This window comes from Falco cherrug, chromosome 3, assembly GCF_023634085.1.
Source record: "Falco cherrug isolate bFalChe1 chromosome 3, bFalChe1.pri, whole genome shotgun sequence".
Taxonomy (NCBI): Eukaryota; Metazoa; Chordata; class Aves; order Falconiformes; family Falconidae; genus Falco; species Falco cherrug.
Genome location: NC_073699.1, coordinates 71722554 through 71745538, shown reverse-complemented (window position 1 = coordinate 71745538; position 22985 = coordinate 71722554). Strand labels below are relative to the sequence as shown.

The following is a 22985-nucleotide window of genomic DNA, read 5'->3' as shown; positions in this document are numbered from 1 at the left end:
AAGATGACCCACTTAGTGGATGAGGTAGAGGCTCTGGATGTTGTCTGCCTGGACCTTAGTTAAGTCATTGACATCTTTTCCCACAGCGTTCTCCTGGAGAAACTGGCTGCTCATGGCTTGGATGGGTATACTTTTTGCTGGGTAAAATCTGGATGGATGGCCAAGCCCAGAGAGTGGTGGTGAATGGGGTTGAATCCAGTTGGGGGCCAGTCACAAGTGCTGTTCCCCAGGGCTCAGTATTGGGGACAGTTCTGTTTAATATTTTTTCAGTGATCTGGACCCTCAGTACGTTTGCAGATGACACCAAGCTGGGCAGGAGTGTTGATCTGCTTGAGGGCAGGAGGCTCTGCAGAGGGATCTGGACAGGCTGGACCGATGGGCCAGGGCCAGTTGTGTGAGGTTCAACAAGGAGAAGTGCTGGGTCAATCACAACAACCCCACACAATGCTACAGGCTTGGGGAAGAGCTGCTGGAAAGCTGCCTGGTGGGAAAGGACCTGGGGGATGGGGGTTGGCAGCCGCCTGAACACGAGCCAGCAGTGCGCCCAGGGGGCCAAGAAGACCAACAGCATCCTGGCTTGTATCCGAAACAGTGTGACCAGCAAGACAAAGGAAGCACTGGTGAGGCCCCACCTCAAATCCCGTGTTCAGTTCTGGGCCCCTCACTGCAGGAGGGACATGGAGGTGCTGGAGCGTGTCCAGAGAAGGGCAGCGAAGCTGGTGAAGGGTCTGGAGCACAAGTTTCATGAGGAGCGGCTGGGGGAACTGGGGTTGTTTGGTCTGGAGAAAGGGAGGCTCAGGGGGGACCAGCTCTCTGCAGCTGCCTGAAAGGAGGGTGTAGGCAGGTGGCGGTTGGTCTCTTCTCCCAAGCAAAAAGCAACAGGTCAAGAGGAAACAGCCTCAGGTTGTGCCAGAGGAGGATTAGATTGGATATTAGGAAAATTTTCTTCACTGAAAGGGTTGTCAGTCATTGGAACAGACTGCCCAGGGAAGTGGTTGAGTCACCATCCCTGGAGGCATTTAAAAGATGTGTAGATGTGGCACTTAGGGACACGGTTTAGTAGTGGATTTGGAAGTGTTAGGTTAACAGTTGGACTCCATGATCTTAAAGGTCTATTCCAATCTAAATGATTCTATGAAAATATGAAAATATGAAAAAATGGCATTTTTTCCTCCATGTTCTTGTCTCTTGCATGACTTCAGAATCTTGTGTTTGACATTAAAGTAGCCCCATTATACACACATAAGTATCTTGCCATATATATGATATCTATTTACAGCTGGAATCCCACCCTTCTCTTTAAAGAAAATCCTTGCTTTTGTGAGTTTATGCCAGAATCTTGATCTCATCCAACTTTCACAGCCATGTCACAACTTCATGTATTCAAACTTCTTCTGTAACCAAATCCAGCCAGAACATTCCATATTATGAATATAAAAGTAAAGTTTGTCTAATGTTAAAAAAGAAAACAGAAGAAAAATTGCTAAAAGTGTTTCCATATGGTAAACAAGTTTCTTTTTCTTTTATTTGAAAAATCACTGTATTGGTAATTCTCACAAAATGTGGGTCTGGAATACATTTCTTAAATATGTCATCTGCTGCTAAGAATTTGATTAATTGACTCCCCAATTATTCAATTACTGCATCAATAGTTTGGCATTTTTAAAAGTTAGTATTTTTATCCATTAGTAACTACTGTTTAATCTGTATCTTACAATATTTCTAATGGTCAATTTCATTAATTTACTAAGGAACAGAAAAATATCTTTTTTTTAAATACTATCTAGCTTGTATCTCAGCTTAGTTCCAAACATGTGATTGACCAGGATTTTGAATAATCTCATGGATGACTTATATATGCAGGATAAACAAGATCAGTTTGAATACAGGGACTATTTTGAATTTTTCAGTGCTTTTATCATGTTTGCATAAAATTCAATACAGTGGCAGCATAAATTGCCCAGGGAAAGAAAAGGAAAACAAATTAAGAGCATTCACTGGACACAAGCTCAGTAAACAAAAGTTTTTATTCCCAGCTCTGTGACTGAAATGCTGTATGCCCTTGGGCATGGCACTCCTTTTTTGTTGTGTTGCTCCTTTCTGTCTATTTGGACTGGAGCTTCTCCTGGGTGGGTGCTAGAGGTGCTGATCAGGGTAGCTAGCAAAACGGGGTCCTCATCTCTGTTGTGGCCTCTAGGTGTTGCTATAATACAAATAATTAATCAAAGGACGTGTTTCATGGTGTCCATAGAGGGAGTTGCCAATTTTTGTCAGAGCCATGCTTAATTTTATGCAATTAAACCCCTCTCTCCCTCCTTCCTTTCTGCAACATTACTGAAGTTTTAGCTTTGTATATTAGACAAATGAACCTGAATTCGAAAAGTAAAAGTAGGGAAGGTGTAGAAAGAGATTTGACTCACCTCTAGTTAGTTGTTCATTTTGGGGTGCCTTGGTGCCAGCCTCTGTCCAAGGATGGTCTCTAGTAGAGGAAGCCTCTATGATATTCCTGACTCAGCCCAACCTTCCACTGCCAGAGTCGATCATCAGGCGTCACAGCCCCTCACAAGGACTCTGGCACTGGTGTGCTTTAGGAGTATCGGCACGAAAGGCACACGTAAGGACACAAGTGCAGGTGATTTAGATCAGGACACAGTTCTGTTCTCATGTCTAAGGACACAGCTTATGGCCCCTGAAGTGATTACAAATTGAGATACTTGTGAGTTCAGTGAGGATAAGCTTTGTCTTGTTGGGTGAAAATTCAGACCCTGGTACAGGCTGGTCACAAGATCTGCATGTTTTGCCTAACAGGACCATTAAGCAAAAATCATTGTCATTATCATTAACAATTCTAGGGTTCATGGTTTAATTTTTAAAATAAGGCATAGGAAAAAAGCAACAAATAATTTGGAAAAGTTTGAGCTTTTGTTTTGCAGCATTTCCAAAGGAGCTGCTGATGCTGCAGCTCGCCACAGCTCATCATTTAATGGAACTTCCAGCTGAGCAGTTCCTGCAGAACAGCTCTTGTGGAGGTGTGCCAGAGCCATCAGTATTGATGGTGATACCTGGAATAGTATCAGATGCCTCTCAAAACTGCATTTGTTGAAAACGCATTTGCAGCCAAACAGTTTTGTCTGGCAGGGGATAAAGGATCCCTCCTGCAAAGCAAAGGCACAGTAAGGAGAGGAATTGCATGCACATTTAAAGAAAATGCTGCAGGTGCCTGCTGAAGCGATGTCTTACCAGAATTTACTGACACAAAGGGGCAGAAGATGGGATTAGAGCTCTGGCCTCTTTCTAGCCAGACATAGGTGCTATGGGTCCACGAGCCCTATAGCCATGCCCTCCCTCCCTTGTGGATGTCATCATCTGCGAGTTAATTGCAGTCCCTTCCTGGCGTGTAGAAGTACAGCGAGGGGCAGGTAAGTCTCTCTGCTCTGGACTGTGTGTGGTTCAGCCTCTGGGACAACCATGGTCCAGCTCCCAATATCTGAGATTGTGTAACCAGATACTGCCGGTCTTAGTGTATTTATACAAAAGCTATTTTAATCAAAAGACTAGCCATTAAATTGCCAGTGTTCTTAAGCATGCTTCACCAATTTTTCCACTTTTAAGACTCAAGTAGACAACTTTTTTAATGTTTTATAAATGATAAAAAATTCACATCAGATTTTAACAGAATTAAGCATACTTATTCAACACACATGTGGCCTCTGAAAAAAATGTTATTCAATTTAATAATTTTAATTTACATTGTATATGTACAAGAGCATTTCTTTCAACCCACAGGTTAACACCACCAAAAAAAAAAAAAAAAGAAAAAGAAAAAAGTACTGCGGTTAGCGGAGTGAAGAAACTCTCGAAACACTGTTGTCTGAAATAAAAGCAAGGCACTCTCCCTTAACACCTGATATATTCCTGAATTCTGCCTAGACAAAGGCATGTTCACACTGAGAGAGCTCTAAGAAAAGTAGATTTATTCTGCGTTAACTCTTTCTTTTGCCACTGTGACGTGTCACTGGTTGTACTCTGGGATCAGTCTGAAGATGACATGAAGGACAATTCCACAGATGACGGGATTTGGGAGAGTATCACAGTTAAGACTATCTATGGAAGACTGGAGGACACTGGCTACGTGAAATCTCACACGGGGGCTCTGGACCTGCTACCTCCCACTCACATTCTACTTAATAAATAAACCTTGCTCAACGAAAAAGCAATTTTACTGCACTATGCTGATTTGCCTGAAAATTCTTTGTAAGGGCCCACTCACAAGAAGTGCCTGCAAGCCCTCCTCTGGCTGGTGCTCAGCACCTGGCAGGATTTGTCCCCAGATAAAAGTAATTTCTCAAGGGACTTTGTGTCTTACACAAAAGGACAAAAGTAAACATAGTTCTGGATTTTGTGTCTGTATGTTTTTGTATGCGCACATGTGTGTGAGTGTATATATATATGTATATATATATATTTAGTATATACAAAAGCAAATTCAGTCAAAATATATTTGTCTTGCTGGTCAGGCTTGTTACAGCAACCTACAAGAAACATTAGCTTCTCTGATATTTAATTATGCTATTATGTTTGCACATAAGCTTAAAAGTCAATACAAAAAGCAATACTTTTCCAAATATTATCTGCAGGTAAACTGGAAATATTAACTATAGTGATTAGAAGTCTGTTTCCCTATTGACACTACTATAAATCTTGATATAAGAATAATTTTTTCATAAAAGCACATCCAAACATAGTTAAGTGATAAAATACCAGATTACTATTTGAAAACCATACAGTGACTCAATATCTGGGTTATCCTTTGCAGCAATTAGGCAATTCATTTGGCATCTGTTTGATTGTATAATTTAATTTCCATATAAACAGCATAGTTTAAAAAAAGACAAAAGCTAGAATGTTTAAAGCTAACAAAAGATACAGTGACATCAGGTTGACATTCAAAAATTTCCTTAGCAAAATGACCAACAAAATTTTGACTTAATACAGTGCATATAAAGTTTTTTAGAACTAAACTTCTTAAATATTATTTGAATTTAGCAAAACATGAGCAAGATTTTAATATCAAAGTGCTAAACAGTACTGCCTTAGAAGTCACTGCAAATAAACTGTAAAATAACTCTGCTTGTGATTTGACAAGATATTTTATATACAAATGGTTAATAAAAAGACACGCGCACACACACACACGCACACAAATATAGGTATATACATATATATATATACACATTATATATATGTATATAGTTTTCCAACTGGTGTATCTGAGTCAGTGTGAACACCCCATTTAGTTATCGTGTGTAACAGGGCTCCCATGAGCTGGCAGTCATTGCAATAAATACAGGCAAAGCCATTACAATATACCATGCATACAAACATTTATACAAATAAAGACACTATGCGACAAATTATTTCATATTAATATGGCATCAACAGTATAAACATACAAAAAGAAGTACGAACACGGAATGTTTAAACGCAGCCCACTATATCCTTCCTAGCACTTACATTCATACTATTTTACAAGACTTGCTTGTTCTTGAAAACCATCTTCTGTCTGTTTACTAACTAGTCACTTATGTTAGAAGTCTGGAACTGACCTATCCCTGATGCTGACCCTGTATGCTCCAATCACTACTTACGCGGGTTTCCTTAGCTAAGGAACAACTGAGGCACAATTGCTCCCGTGTCTTCCACATACATCTGTCAATAAGTCACGCTACATGGAATCAAGTTTGGAAAACTCTGTCAGGTAAGTTAGTGCATGTAATTTTCTCACTTGATTTCTTCCGTTTGTTTTCATAGTAAAATAAATTAGTTAATAAACGAGACTTGGTAAGACAGCACTTTAAAAAATTGCACTTGAACATGGGAGCTAACAGCCATTGTCATTTTGCTATATTTGATTTGTATGAAATGTTCAATTGAATGTACTTTGCTAAAAAAGTGAATTTTTTGTTTAGATTGTGCTGATGTATGTGCCCTTGATGCAGGAAGTATGCTAAAGGTATCCTCACAAAATACATACTACCCTGGCAAACAACTATTTGCTGTTCTTGTTTTCAAACACAGCTTCTACAATTTTATTCCTCATATACCATGAGGTGTTAAACAACAGATTTAAAACAGTCATGTTAACCTTTTACTGCTGCTGGGATAGCATTGTCCAAAAGTGCCATATTAGCTGTTTAAAAAACCCAAATCACACAAAAGAAAACAAAGAACACAACCCCAAACCAGTAAGCCAGTAAGTTTCAGGCCTCAGGTTGTAAGGACAAAGCGCCAGAAAAGACCTCATTTTAGACTCGGAGCTGCTTTTCTGTTAAGTGAGGGCAGAAATGTTAGCTGTAAGTCACGATCCGTTTGCCTGCTCTGGTGGGCATTTGCCTTTCAGGAGGGTGGTTTGACTCAGAAGGGTAAGGTGTCCAGAAACAGCCTGTCGATAATGGAAGGGGCTGGCACCAAATCTTCCAGTTTCAGGTAAAAGATGCGCTGCAGTCCCAGTGTGCAGAGAGAACGCAAATCAGCCAGAACACCCAGTACCTTCGGCTCTGCAGACTCAAGCGGTTGTCCTTTGTTTTGGCAACTGAAAGTTAAGTGATCTTTCAAACTGCTTGTGATCTTGTTGCATAGCTCTTCCACTTTCTTTGGTTCTTTTAATCCATGTCGTTCTGCAAAGCAAGAGAAAAAACACATCAGCATCCCTACCACGAATTGAAAGAACTCGTTTTCTTCAGTGTAATCCAAATTCATATCCTGGTACTCAAAGCAAAAAGTGCTGTGGAAGTATAAGATTTCTCAAAACAGCTGGGGTTATACGCTAAGGTCCCTTTCAACCCAAACCATTCTACGATTCTTTACCGTGAGGGTGGTGAGACACTGGACCAGGTTGCCCAGGGAAATTGTGGATGCCCCATCCCTGGAAGTGCTGAAGGTGGGGCTTTGAGCAACCTGATTGAGTGGAAGGTGTCCCTGCCCATGGCAGGGAGGTTGGAACTAGATGATCTTTATGGTCCCTTCCAACCCAAACCGTTCTATGATTGTGTGACCCCATGTCAGCTAACCTTTCTGACATGCAAAGTAAGAGAAGGCAAGTGCCCTTTTCTCTTTAGCTGCTAAAATGGGTGGCAGAGACGCTCAATTATGATTGAAATTCTAGTACAAGGAGGCCAAGCATCCTGTGTATCCTGCATAATTTTCATGATATGAGACAGAATTAATTGGGTGATTTTCCAGCAAAACTATCACAGGAGGTGTTTTGGAGATTTCCGTGCTTCCCCACCAGTTGTGAATGCTCTATAACTATGGCAACCATTATTTATTCAGTGAATTCAAGTGGCGATCGATATCCTTAGCCAGCTCCATCAGCGTCCGGCCTAGAATTCCACCAGGAATTTGCAGACACTGTTATAAGAAACTAAAGGCACCTTACCACCCTTTGTTATTTTCATCAGCTGCTGCTTTTTAGTTTATTCATTTTTAGAAGGTCTAAGATAAAAGAAGCCTGGAAGTTAACTGTTTTGCTTTGTGTAAGCAATGCCTCAAGTGGAAAGGCTGCTGGGTTATCCATCACAAAAACCTCAGCATTCCTAAAAGGGGAGCTGGGGTTTGTCCCCAGCTTCAATTAGCCTTTTAAAATACTAAAACGATGTTAAACACATCCACAGTTCTTTAAGTATAAGCGGAATGCGTCAGATTAGTGATTCATTAAGAGCAGGCTCTTCACAGGTACATGGGGAAAGAATGTTGTGTTGTTCACTATCAAGATTTAGTGGATAAATTAATATAACATTTCAGAACAAGAATCTCAAATAATTTTGTGATGTTTTGATTTGCCTTTGACTTTGAAATTCACAGGTAAGTATGAACTCGCTTCACAGCAAAGTCATAGTAATTTACACATGAAACAGAATTATACCAGATAAGGCAGTCTAAGAAAACGCAGGTTAAATTAATTTTAATCCACTAGACATATAAAAGCAGTGTCAGCAGCAGATGAGGACTAATTTTGGCAGTTCTTGTGTCTGATGCATTTGAAGTCATCTGCCTTCCCTGGCCCTCTCCCCTATCCCTGGCAGCCACGGGCTGCCCATTGCCCCCAAGTCTTACTCCTCTACTCCAAGGGGGCAAGCAATAGACACTTTCTCTGTCCATCCCCTAATGAACAGTGAAAGAGTACAGTTTTCTTTACTTCCAGAAGCAGGTGTAATGTCTTCACAAGGCACAGTGGTGCCTTGCCCAGGCATGTGTATATGAACTCCTTGCTGCCTCCCCTTACCACCTGTTTTGACTAGATGTTCCAATAGAACAGAAGGGATTCAATGAAGGCAGTCAGAAATGTAGAGGTCTGTTTTTCGACTGATATGCACCCATTTTACACTTCTTTCAGCTTTAGTTACTTAGGCAGAGCTAGCTGCTGAAGAATACTAGTTTGGGATGAGAGATGTGCAGACGTGTACGTCTCAGGCTGGAAGATACTGTGGTATAGCATTTAAGTACCATCAATCTGCCCTGTTGCTTCAGAGCAACACTCATCCAAGCAGTAACATCTGCTTTGGACATCTTTTTCACCTTGCAGGAATTAAAAACTGTAGGTATTCTAAGTGCCTTGTTTACATTAAAACACGAGGAGTCAATGAATATTTAAAGACTTTCCAGCAAATGGTGTATAGTGTAATTACATAAGCCTTAACTATACAGGTCACTGTGAGTAAATACTTAGGCAGATTCTGCCATTAAAAACCTGGGTGGATAAATATTTTATACAGGTTTGAAAAGCTGTAGGGTTTTGTTGTTTTTTTTTTTACCACTAGCCTACTGAGAGAATCTGCAGGACATTAAATTAATCTTGCAGTCTTTGAAGAGTTCCCATCTTTTAATCTGTTTTAAGGTTTTTTCCTGGCTATGTAAGTGAAAATGTCTTTGTAATTCTAAGGAACTGAAATACTAGAATGGATCCAAAACCTGACTGGAGCACATTTTTAAACCAGCACCTCAGTAGCGGTGTACCTGGGTGCAGAGTACCAAAAATTATCTCTGGCTCTGGAGCGTACAGCAGCACCGTTAACATTTCCAGCCAGAACTAAACAGTCTTTGTCTCACGCTGACAAGTTCAGAAGGTTTCATGAACAAATCGTACCTTTGGCGGCTAGCCATGAAACATACCAATGAAAAACACAATATGTGCAAAGATTATAATATTAGTAGCCTTACTTTACATAAAAAAATCATGGAAATTCAGAATTAAGAGATACCCCATCCTTAAGCTGCTCTCTGGTGCTACAATATTAAAGCAGTCTCTGATAAACCAAACTTCCTCTCCCGCATGAATTGCCACGCAATGGCCTTTGCTACTTGCAAATCTCTGCAAAGGTAATTCCTCATGACTGGAACTGCCTCAGGGGTTTTCAGTCTCCAATCCCTAAGGCATCCCTTATGGACCCATAGAAAGTCAAAGTCCCTTCTGCCAGTAAAGGGCACTGGATGCGCTGGCACTGCCACCGCGGTCTCTGGTGTTAGCATCCAACTAGTTTCGGAGGAACGTACTTGTGTAAGAAACAGCTCCTCTGTTCGGTAGACTTCAGGAGTCGGGTCTAATTTACAAAAAGATTTCAATTTAATAGGATTTGAATAGCAGGAAGCACATTTTCTTGCCTATTCCACGTGGCCAGACCCATTTTCACAGAGACAGGCCCACAGTCTTACTCAGCCTAAAGGGAGCAGCACGAGGCACCTGTGGTAAGTGTGTGCACTGGCGCTGAAGCCAATGGCCTCTAATTGTTCACCGTCTTCCAACGGGTGTTTTTATCCACATGGGAATGATAAGGCCAAGATTTATCCCAAGAAGGACAGCTAGTCAAAACTGGCAGCTTATCTCTAACTGATCGAGGAAACATGTAAATATTATTATATTCAGACTTTCTTACAATGACAATTAAAAAGGCTTGGGTAAAGTGAATATAGGTTTTCTCAGCTTGTGTTTCAGGATACCATTGACTTTTGCACGAAAAGTGGTGATTTATGGCAAAGATGCTCTCCATAAGCCTGTCAAAATGATTCATTGTAAATCTTGCCTCTAGAGCTCTGCAAACTTAGCAGCTCATCCTGGCAAACTGAATGCAGCAAGTGTTTTACACCTTTCCCCTCTTCCCAGGAATCTCAGTGCAATTCTGTGCTAGAATTATGCTGATCAGCAAAAACTTGATAGGAAGAAAGCAAAAGAGCAGGAAAACCCATCACCAGCTGTGCTAGTTCTTCTTTCCCTAATCTCTGACACAGGGTAGATTATGCCAGGGCTAGGCAGACCGAGCACTACCTGAATGAGAAACAACTCCTGAGGAGCCCAAGTATTTCAAAGGCCTTGAGTACCTCAAAGACCCTTGAGCACCTCAAAGACCCTTGAGCTTTGTGCTCTGTGTCACGGTGGGTCAGTTTTAGCCTTAATTCCTCCTGAGGTGTCAGTCTGACCAGAAACGCAACAGTTTTATGCTGCAGACTTAAAATAGGCCTCTTGATTGTCTCAGTTTCAATATAGTTACCTGATTTTCTCCTTCCCCCTTCACAATCCCCTTCCCCGTCTGTAACGCAGACAAACACAAGGCTCAGTTGCCTATAGCTTTTTGATTGTCTCACGCACACTCTGTGACACAGCAAGATTGCAACTCAGCAGATCCAAGCGTCTCCTTTCCTGTTGCAATGTGGCCCATATTCATCCTGCCTGACTCTCAGGCACTTCGCAAGGGTGCCCAAGCTAGGAGCGGAGACTTCTCAAGCTCCTCCTAACATCAGTGGAAGGATGGGCTTTTTAAAAAGATGGTTACAATTTTAGATGGATGACTCATCTTCTGGAGGTGCCCTGTATTCTCCACCAGCTGTGCAAGGTACCTAAAGTCAGATGAGCTGAATAACCACACAGGACATCATAAGTTTGTTCCCTCCTTTAAGAAAACCACAAAATAACACAGACTGCTGGTTGCTGTAGAAGGGAAGAGTTCTTGCCTCAGCAAAAGGGTGGGAGTGGAGAAGGAGTGAGTACTTCACTTTGATGCTGACAGTATTTCCCTCAGCAAAGTGGCAGGAGGAAGGCAGACAATGCAATCTGGAGGGTTTGTGGGTTTTTTTTATATAACTGGCTCTCCTACACTCCTCCAGTCTGCCACCTGCTTGTATGTAGACCCAGCACACGAAGCACCCACTCTGGAAGATCCTGGCAACAGGACTGAAGGATATCTGCTGCTGAAGAGTAGGTGAGCCTCGACAAATTCATGTTCAGAAGGGAACTGCAGCAGCCAGACCCTTTGTAGCCAGGCTGGACTCATTACCACTTCTTGGTATGACTGATGGTGCTAAAAATTGTGTTTGTAAACTAGAATGGAAAGCCCAACAGCAGGAAGACAAACACAAACTTAAAATTAATTGAAACCTCAGAATATTCTTCAATGTTCTGGTGCCAGTCTAACGAAGCTTTAAGAGTGTGAATAAGCCTGATACATACAGTGGGTCTGGGCTGGTCTGTAACACACTTAAAATAAAACATATGCTGAAAGAGCTTGGCTGAATGAGGGCTAGAATGCTCTGTACTCGGCAGCATCCCACTGAGAGTGTCAAGTGGGTAAAACAATAATATTTTGATGTGGATAGAGAAAGGAAGAGGCCGAGAAGAAAAGCACATCAATGAAAGAGAGAAAAAATACCAGCAGTTTTAGAGCAGGCAGAAACTTGAGGCTAAATTAGAGTGTGCCCTTGAGATGATCTGCATTGGATTCTCAGTCTTTATATTTTCACACTGTTAGAAAAAACTGTACAACAGAGCATTATAAATGGTCATTTGGGAAGTTAAGGAAGCATTTTCAAAACTAATACGAGCTAATATCTGGTCTACTCTGCAAAGCTTTATCATCAACACTATCCAGTCCAGCATCGAGTGGTTTTGCAGGAACCCTTGTGACCATGCCACACACTGAACTGATAGAAATCACCCATCTGGATCTAAGGACAGAATTTGTCCCAAGATGACCAGCATTTTCTTTACATTTTGGCACTCTTCTTTAGCTCATTAGATCCTACATCCCAACAGAATAAGTGATCCAAAGAAAAAGAACAGGACAGAACCGATTTCTTGCTCTCATGGGGATGTGGGGCGAGCGTCATGTGTTGCTTCCTAACTACTTTCTTCTGGCTGATGTTTAGTGAACCACTGATGTGCTCCGGAGGAAGCTGGGTCCAGCCCTTCTTAACCAACTGAAGGAAGTAAAAAAAGAGAAGAGACACAGACAGAGGAAGATCCTAAAGGAGTACTTTAAGGAAAAAAAATGTGTTTTGGCATTGCAGAGTTTTAAGTTAACTGTTCGCAAGCCGCTCACAATAAACCAGATATACTTCTTTCATTCTGGGTGCTCTTTCAAGCTGATATCCTATTTGAAAGGACTTGAAAATGCAGCAGCAATCTGACATGATGCTTATCCTTCTAGGCAACATACTGTAAACTCCAAGAAAGCATAAAATAAACAGAAAAAGCACAGATATATGGACTTTCTAATGGATTATACAATGCAAAATATTACAAAATCTTTTCCTGTTTATTTTGTTGTGCATACCTTTAGTTTTACTCATAGTAAGCAGTGAATTAGCAAGTATTATGATACTCACTAAGTCTCCTGTTGTTCTCTTCAAAATTACCAAACAGAATGAATGGTCATACATGCCTATAACTATGTATCCAATGCTGTGACCTGCAGCTGTGGAGCTTTTCAGCTCCAAACAAGTCAGCTGAGTTAGTTAAAGGGCACTGGAGCTACTGGGGCTGTTACTGGGGAGTCGACTTGACATCCCCAAATGGGAGATCAGCCTTCAGTACCTTGGGACACTGGGAACAGTGGAATGCCTTTTAATCTCCAACACTAATTTTTACATTTATTCCCTCTTCCTTCACTGGGAGACAGATGTCAGTTTTCCCTGTCTGTCTTGCAGAACGGAGAATATTTGAAAGAGAGCAGCGACTTCTCTTTTCTCCTTCAGCAATACTGCCAATGACTATTATACAAGAGGGTTTGTTTTCTAAGAGCACATCTTTGCTCAGGCTGTGGAGAGCACTCATGAAATCAAGAAGAACAAACAGGTCTTTATTCCCAGGAGTTTTTTTCCTTACCCAGAGAGCCAATTCTTGAATTTGGTGCTACCTATGATGTTGTACAGTATTAAAACAAGCTATGACTATTACAGAACACTGGGTTGTTGTCTTTTTCCTTTTTTGGTTGAACCATCAAGTCATGACAAGTTGACTCATGCAAAATAAAAACTGGAGCAATTTGTGTAATAATGAAGAAAATCTTGCTCAAGCCAGCACTTCAGTTTTGCAGTGTTGCTAATAAAAGTGAACAAGCAGATTCACAAAACAGAGCTTTCCTGCTCTGTCCTAGCTTGCAGCCCAGTAACAGGGCTATCCATCTGGGACATGGGAGATTCACGGTCAGATTCCCTTCCTGTTGGAATCAGACCAGAGACTGGGCCTTGGGTGTCTCTCTGAGCACCAGCTTGTTCCCAGATCATCATATACAACAGCCATTCTGCAGCGCATGAAATACGTCCAATGGCCTCAACACAAAAGACAGTGATACTCAGTAGTCAGATATCTTATGTACCTGGAAAAGGTCACTCTCTTTTGCTCTGACTCACAAAAAGGATTTGCACCAGGGTTTGCTAACTACCCATTGCCTCCAACAGTCCATTCCAGGAGGAAAGGGTACCTTCTTCAGAGAGCAATGGCCCCTCAAAGACCCACCTAAACCTAAATCATGCCTCAAAACAATGCTTAAAAATGTTCAACAGATTTCTGATTTCTAAACTTTATTATTTTTTCTCTTTTGGCGGGACCAGCTGAAAATTAGCACATGGCTTGTCATACTCAAACTGTAGGGAGAAGACATGAAGACACTTCTCATGGGATGCCACACCAGAGGCAAATCTCAAGGCTTTCCTGAACATAGAATTTCAATATACTATCACTGAGAAAGTCTCAAAAGAACCCTGTCCACCAGCACTTTGTGCTGCAGTGCTCTCTTAGCCATAATTACCTAGTTTCCTCTTTCAGGTTTGTTTGGGTTTTTTTAAATATTGTTCATTATGCAATACCATCCATTTTCAGGTGACCAAATTTCTGGCTGAGTCCCTAAGTTAGCTAGCTGACCTTGGAGATCTGAAACTGTGAATATAGATCAGTAGACACAGGAGCTTTGGTCTAACTTAGATCGCATGAAAGTATACTCTGTCCTTAAGAGCAAATCAGCAGAGATATACTGGCCTCATGAAATAAAAGAATAAGCAGAAAACGACTTTGATTTTAAGCACCATCTCATAAAAGTAAGAAAATCAAGAAAAACTTGACAAATGCAGAAAACCTTAAAGCTTTTATGGACAGAAATGGTCTCCTTTTAAGGGCAACCGTTACTTCCATTTGTTTAGAAATTTTGGGAAGACCAGCACAATATAGTCAACTCCTGAAAGGATTATTATCAAGGTAAGGAAGAAATGTGAGTTTTTACGAATTGGAAGCTTTTTCCACTAAATATCTTAGGATGACCTAAGCCAGCCACTGGACAACTTTGACTCGTCATGTAAGGGCAAGCAAACAGTGTCTAACTGAACAAAGAATTATCATATTAAATCAGGGCATGGGTTTGTAAGGAGAGTAACTTTTCCTTCTATACAATAGCTTTTTCTATATTCGCTTAGACAGCTTGCTAGGATCCTGTTCATTGACCTGCAACCTCTCAGTCCCCAGGAAGATAAATCAAGAACAAGCTATCTGTGTCTATCTAAAAAAGACACATCTAATATATAGTAAATAAACGAAATTAATGATATGTGCTATGTATGTGTGAGCTTATGTGCCTGTATGTAAACATATATGGAGAGAGACAGCATCTGTCCTTGGTTTATAGATATCTAAATGCATAGGCATACAGATATGTATTATATAGGTACATAGGTATGTATATACATACATACATATATATGTATTTATAATATATATATGTAAGTATGCTTGAACACATGTCAGTGGATGTTTATATTATATACAGGAGTAAAAAAATAAGGTTGGTATCTTCTTTCTCATTTTAACATATCACTCCTTTTGAAAATTTTTCATACAGAACAAAACAACTCCAATGAGTTATTCTGGACTTAAGCATTTTATCAAAGAAACTAGAACCTGGACCTTAAAGTACCCTTTACACCTGCAGAAGAAACGAACAGAAATTACTCAAACACCTGAAAATACTCTTCTTAAGAAACAAAGAGTTACACACATACACTAACCCTTCACCAAAATGCAGGGAGGAAGCGTAACATGCAAATTCTAATGCCAAAGTCTTGGCTCTAAAAATGCCAGCAGGAATTGGCCAATTTTATTTTTCACATTTGCCACTGAACGTTTTATCTCAGTGCTTCCCTAGCATCATCTCATCCTAGGTAAAATGAAGACTGCAGCTGATATTGTTGAGGCCACTGCCTGCAAACTGGTGCATACCTGAAATGCAGAAGGAAATCAATATCCATCCCAGTGGAACTTACAGCATCCCTGGTAAGGTCCAGCTCAAGGCACACTGAAGCCCTGTCTCACACTAACGACACAGCTGCACTACCAGCTTTTCTGAAATTAGTGTGAGGTTCTCTGTAGAAATGACTGCTGCTCTGACTTCTGCTGTATGGTTGTCAGACTCCCTTGCTCCCTTCCTGCTTCCATCAGCCGTGCCTCTTCAATTGCAAGAAGACCAAGGCATGCAGTGTGTACTTCAAGAGGTTTTGTTGTTTCAGGAATGAGAAAATTAGACTTCATAAGGTTATGCTTCCCCATTTTGTACTTGCTGGCCGGATTTGGCAGATTCCAACATTAGTTCCTGCCGTTCACCCCAGCAGCCAGAAGGGGTGATACAGTCACATGCACACCCAAAAGCTTTTATACAAATGCAGAAGAGGATTTTTTTCTTACTGACCTCTCCAATTTTCTCTCTCAAAAAAGCAGTAAATGAAATACCCGCAGTAGCTTGGCTACCAGAAACAGCCTGCCTGCCCTTGTGAAGCACTTTCTGGTCTAGCTATCTTGCTGAGAGATGAGCTGTATAACTTCTAGCTCTCAAGCTACCTCGATATTAGTATTGCTACACAGAAGACCTAGCTCTGGTCATTTCATTAGGCTTTTCAGGGAATTCAGCAAGTATTTTGAACATTTTTGTAGGCGCTACACAATTTGCTTGGAAGCAGTTTGCTTTCTAGAGGCTAGTCCAGGAAAACAATGAAACGGTGAAGAAACAGATTTCATTTTAATAGGGGTATCTAACAGCCTAATGTCAGTCCACAATTTCAGCATGGTCATTCCAATGCATAAAATTCATACTCTTTACCCTGAATATAGCTAAGTTACCTGAAATTGCTTGAATCTACATTAAAGCAAAGCACTAGTCTGAAGGTTTCTATTAACAAAGGAGCACTTACCTGTAATCATAGTTAGAGCTGATAAACTTGCTAAGGCTGGGATATCAAGGTTAAGGCTCTTTAAGTTTAAGGAAAAGTCTTTAATAGAGTCGAGCCACTCCCCAAATCCACGAAGGCACTGAAGTCTATGAAGCACGAGTCCATTGCAGAATACAAACTTATCCTCAGCAGTATCAGACCTCAAATAAAAATAATTCAAAAAATTATAAATGCATCTTCTACTTTATAGCAAAATGCATAACCAATATTGAAGTGTCTGTCATTTAAAATCCAAAGCATATTATCCTGAGACATATGTGGGCATTCACGTTTGACAATATGCTTCTCCCTTGGGGCCAAAGTACAACAAACAAGCTTCTATGATTGCTTACTTGGTAGAGTTATAAGCCTGAGGTTAGCTGTAGCATGTGGTGTAGACTGTCTAATTAGTTAAGATTTTGGTCCTGCCCAAAGGCATAAACAGAGAAGACATTTTACATTAAATACTGTATGCTTGAACCAAAGAAATATTAAGTGAGCGCATTTTGAAATACAAAACTAGTAAAAGCTGGAGAAAGAAGAGATTCTGCAACTCTGCATTTTCTTCGTCTCATCTGCATTTTTCAGATTGTAAAAATTCATAAGGAAAAAACAATGGAAAATACGTGCAATAATGCACCACAATATACATAATGTCATAAACTCTTTTATATGAAAACCTGTGTGCAAGAGAGAGATTACAGCCAAACTCTCCTCTCCTTCCCCTCCCCACTGCCAAAATCCCTGTTAAAAAACGCATGCAAAGGTCATTTTCATCCTAAAGAAACAAGGGCAAAATTCAAATCACCGGTCTGGGATTTTCCCAATGCCTGGAAGTGGTTCTGGTAAAGTGTATTAACTAGTGCTAGACTGACAAACGACTTCTCACTCCATTAAATGACTTAGTATTAATAAGAAAAACGATATGAACAAGATCTTAAATCTGCTTCATCCCTTTCAAAAACAGATGGCAATGATGTGCATGCACAAAAGAAGGAGGAAAAGGAAAAAACTTTCATACTGAAGATGCTCTTCTATAGTTTATGCTGATGAGTACAAAGCAAGCTTGCTCAAATAGTACCTGAGGATCAATTTCGATTACTATGGAAGAAGAGGATGCGGTATATCAAATAAAAAGAAACACATTAGCGAGACCTATGCTCTCCTTTTAAGTCACTTTCTTGGTTTTCCTGGAGCATAAAACAAATTAAACACCATATCCTTTGGATACAGACATTGCTGATGTTTTGTGGGTTTTTTGGCACAATTGACACTGTTCAAAGATAGCACCACATTTATTCCTTAAAAATATTTTGATGGATGATTTTTCACATCAGCTCAAGAGGAAATGAAATAAATAGTTACCTGATGGAGAGTCTTAGTACAAACAGCTCCAAAAAAGCTGATTCTATGAGTAATGTCTGATCTTCTTTTGGGAGGTCAGTAAATCCTGGGATTTTTTCTGCCCAGCCTCTAGTTATGTCAATGGAGGCAGTCAGAAGATTATAGAACTGTTGTACATGTTCTGCATCTGTGCCTGCAGCGGCCTGATCAGTGGAACAGTACTAAAATGAAAGCCACAGAAAGCAAGGTTATATGCATTTAAGGGCATTCTGTGAAACATACGGTGTTACTTGCCCAACAACATTTCCTTCTGTGGCAAAGCTGGTATTATTATCATAGTAAGTAGGTCTACATCTATCTACCCATTCGACTACCTGCAGGCATTTTGCTATTCAGATGTATATTGCAAAAATATTTCCACGTATATAGAAATTGTTTATCACGTTACAAGTACCTATATGCTATTAGTAAACAGAAACAGGAACCTGGTGGGTAGCATAATTTCCATCATACTAGAGGAGGAATACTATTTAACTTACTACAATTAAACACTTTTCCCATTGATGAATTTGTCTCAGTATGTCCAAAACACAATTTCTTCCAAAACCTCTCAAACCGCATTTTATCTGACAGTGATAGAGCCATGTAAGATAAATCACGTTTTATCTGACACATGCAGCATTGCTTCATTTGAATACAGAATTGGTTCAAAGTAAAACAGCTGCCCCATATCACCTCTTATCCTTCAAAGAGAAGCATTTAGGGTCCAGGAGAACCTATTATCCTGCTTATGCGGCCATAACTCTTCCAGACAACCATTCGACAGGCTCAGCTTTCCCATGACCCTCTGAAAGCTCCCTCCCCGCTATCTCCTACTTCCTCACCAGTGGATCCTTGTCACTCCCGTGACATTGCTCTCTCTCTCTCTTGGCAGAAAATACAACAGGAGCTTTCGTGGCTTAGTCCGATTCTACACTTGGAAAGTGCTGCTGCGTTTCTGAGCAGGAACTGAATAATTTGGCATTTATTGTAACATCCTCATCATCAGACATCTGGTGGGTTATTTCTGGGAGAGATTTCATATGCACCCTCTCTCTGGGACTCAGCCCAGGCAAGGTTGGGATGGTCCCCATGGCTGAAAGAAGTGTGCACACCCTTTGGGAACAACTTTCTACACGCAGTTAGGGTTTGAGCCCATCAGCCTAAAGGGCTTCCTAGCAACTCCCCAAGCCAGAGTGGAAGCAGAAAGACCCACATCTCTTTCCCAATCAGTAACAGTGGACTGGCAGCCTGGGAGGACCTAATTACAGGTATGCCACTTGGGCTGCAGATACCACCCAAGCTCCTAACTGCAACCCAAAAGTCACCTGAACGCAGGAAAGAGAGGGAGGCGGCAAGCAGAACTTCTCGAGTAGGTGTCCTGTACTCTGCCTGTCCTAGTTGGAGCTGGTTGCTGGTGGTAGGTAAGGGACGACGGACACAGTGTCAGAGTCGCTGACTTCCTGGAGAACCACAGCAATCCTGGAGACCTCTGGCCATATCTGGGGTACTGGTGCTACCCTGAATAACTCTGGGTTCTGCCTACCCAACACTAGCTGCACGAGTTTCTCATGGTAAACTCCAGCTCACATGCCTGGTCAGCTAGTGAAACACATGCGATCCCTCTTATAAAGTTTATGTGGAGACAAATTCTGCCCCAGCTACTCTGAAGGATCCTGTGACAGTGAAGCACACAGAGGCCAAAATACAGAAAGGATGGGGAGCAGCAGTATGCTGCACCATTTACGTGCTCAGTCCCCCATCTGCGTGGAGCACTTGAGGATGTTCAACCAGTATGAATTAACTACTCCTGGCACTGGACTGCAGCAAGATGCACTGGGGTGATTAGTGGGTGGCAAATTATCATACAGTTTTTCAGAGGCCTTGTATATTCTGAACCCTCTTAAAATGAAGCTGCAGAGCAAGCCATGACAGTGTGCATCTTGGCTCTGGGAGATGTGCTTTGCTGCACAGGGCTCACTATAACTCCTTTCTACATGGTGAAACCAAACAGGCTGCTGGGAACTCCTGCCTCACCATAGGTACTGTTAAGGCAAAACACATTCTTGATCCTTTAGGCAGTGAAGAGGAAGGAAGAGAAAAGGAAAAGAAAAAAGATACTACCCTAAGTTCATTCTAAATATAACTCATCACAAGTCAGCATAATTATGCCAGGTATTAGTTTGTTCCAAGTATTTATAAAACATTCCTTTGGCAAAAGTAAGGCAAAGTTTTAACATTTTCTAATGAAGCTGAATGCTGCATTATGTCACGTAACTGTCAATGCTACAGTACAGCCCATGTGGGGCACTTAATTAAATGCATTTAAAAAATATATAACCTGTATTTGTTGTTATAGCTTATCCCATAAGAGCAATTTTAGAGGAAAGGTAAAAAAATTTATGCAATTGTGTAATTTTTAGCTGCTGCAATGTCACTGCTTACTACAAAGAGTAAGCACTTACAAAGAATAGCTAAAATAAAGTATTATTTACTTGTAACAGACTTACAAGTATATAAGTAACCATAATCATTACATATGGTTCTGTTTCATGCACCAAAATCTGTGGCTTTTTTCTGTGGCTATTTCTTTGAGAAAAGGTGATATTTGACCTAACTTCCAACCGAGACAGCTGGTAAGTCTGCCCTTGGTCAGGAGGCCACAGTATGGAAAGGCTCTGATCTGCACTTCTTAACCTGCCCTGTACAAACTGGAGTCACACCAGGAGAAAACCAGAAGAAAAAGCTCTGCCTTTCCTCCCTCACTCAGAGCTCCCTTGGAAATTACATTAAACCCAACTGTTACTCAAGGAGGGGGCTGCACGTGTAGGAAGCAACATTAACTTGTATGGTATATCTAAAGAGATTCAGAACGGCTGATGCTGGGAAGCCTGATAGCACAACATAACTCTACCCCTTGCCTGCTTTCATCAGATCTCCATCAGCTGTTACAGCTGCAAAAGCCTGACAGTAACTCCTCTGCGCAGACAAGGAGCTACGCTTGTTTTTCCAAAAGCCCCAATATTTGCTTTAATTTGTGGCTGGGGAAGGGGGGTGGGGGGGTGGTAGGGGGAATATTATTACCTAAATGCTGCACTCTCCTTCCAAAAAGGCAACATTTCTATTTAAGTTGGTGGCTATTCTGCATGAGTAAGGACAGCGAGATTTAGTGTCTGTTTCTCATCTTGCTTACTTAGGAGTGGAATTGTACCAGTAAAACAGGTGTGAGACCAGACTGCGGCCCTTGGCCTTTAAGGAGTTCACAAACCAAATTCTCTTCCTAGTAATTGCTTTTTGAAACCAAGTACCTAAATATACCATTGCTGTGGACTGGTAAGTTAAAACCAGTGCTGAAGTGAAAAGTAGCCATGTTCTGAACAGAACTGGTTCCAACCTTGTTTTGGTTGAAAATTCATAGCTTATGTAATTTATTTTTGGGGTTGGGTTTTGGCCTTTTTTTGTGTGTATAGGGTTTTTTAGCGCGAAGGGGTACCCATTCCTCTCTGAAACTCTTATCAGTATTTTTAAGACAGTCAAGACATTACAGCTTGTAAACATGAAGACCATTCTAAATATTGAGGTCTTGCCTGCAGAAGTGTTAGGACGGACTGCAAAGCCAGATTTCCCTACCTATCCATTTGTGGTGCTCAGCAGGGTCACAGCCTAACCGAACATGCCATAAATTAGTCTTTACGGGTGCAGGTTTATTCTTCAAAGGGTTTTTTTTAGCATTGCAGTGTGTTTACAGCATATTTCATTTAGGTAATCTCAGTTTTTACATAGTTTGTTTCTGATCTCCCTTAACTTTTCAAAGTAAGTATGCTTTATGAAAAACATAAGAACTTATTCATTTCTTCTAGCATATTTTTGTCTTTTCAGTACTGCTGAGCATAACAGACTATTACATATTTTATTCTAAAGAAAAACTTAGATATTAATATGTCCTAAAAGACAATCACACTTAATCTTTCAGCTACCAAGACTAAATTAATTTACTGTCAATCATATGCTTCCTGTAACATCCAACAGAACTGTTCAACAGTTAGATCTATGGACTGTTTTCATTAAAGAAGAAATAATTACTGCAGGACAAAGAAAAAAGTCACATAAAAATACACAGCTTTCATTCAGTTTTTTTGTAAATACAGAAGAACTTTATATCTATAAATAAATAAGTACACAAGGTTAGATACCACTTTCATGGCCTGGGCTATTATATGCCTGCAATTCTGTGGAACCCAGCAGATTTCTGTCAAAGAGCACAGCTCATCACACACCTCGGTATTTGCAGAATGACCCCCTGAGACATTCTGGGTAACTTAACATACGTGTAAATATGGCTAATGCATTCTCCCCCTAAAAGGCTGTCAGATACTGAACAGCTAGATTCTTAATAATAATTGGGAAAATTATATGATTGTAAACTTACAGATTAGCTTGAAGAAAAGATGCTACAGTATGCTTAAAATAGCTAAATGACATGTAAGTATAGTTTAAAATAGAATAATGTAATTTTTATATAATTAAAATGAAATATGTTTTAGTATTAAATATTACTTAGCAACAAGTGATAAATGGTCAATGTAGATGTTCTCTGAGTACAGCTGTAGTTTTTTACAGTCTCTGATTTAATCATATTTCATTAAGGGGAAGGAATTTGATCTTGTTTTTCCTCAGCTGTATTTTTTTCTTTTCCTATATCAACCTGCCTAAAAATGTATTTAACAAGCCACCCCAATGCTGTATTTTAATAACTATAGAACAGGGTTTTAAGCTTTCAAAATATTCCATGAATATTTAAATGGTGAATATGATAGATTAGAGAACAAGCTGGTAAAGCTTTGCTGAGATAATTTTTTAGAATTTTAATTTTTAAAGGTTTGTTTTACAAATGTGAATTTTACTGAAGAAATAGTCATACCGGAGTATTCAAAGCCAGACCCTGGTCCCATTTAAATAATGGCAAAATTCCTACTGATGTCAATAGAAATGGCCTTATCCATCCAGTTATTATTAGGATGAATATTAGGGAAGTGCTATTAGATTTTAGCCTTCAGAACCTGGAAATTAAGATACTGGATGTA

At 40.4% G+C, this 22985-nt stretch overlaps 1 protein-coding gene across 2 annotated transcripts in view; it reads right to left on the bottom strand.

Moving 5' to 3' along the window:
• Positions 1–4485: 4485 nt before the first annotated feature.
• Positions 4486–22985, bottom strand: part of NR4A3 (nuclear receptor subfamily 4 group A member 3) — a 29076-nt gene continuing 10576 nt past the window's right edge. For both annotated transcript variants that reach the window (XM_055705797.1, XM_005431977.3), the window contains 3 exons: positions 17884–18083; positions 16501–16679; positions 4486–6677 (listed from right to left, as the gene is read on the bottom strand). In XM_055705797.1, coding sequence (XP_055561772.1) covers positions 6415–6677; positions 16501–16679; positions 17884–18083 — 642 coding nt within the window. In that variant the 3' untranslated portion in view covers positions 4486–6414. The remainder of the gene's footprint in view (positions 6678–16500; positions 16680–17883; positions 18084–22985) is intronic.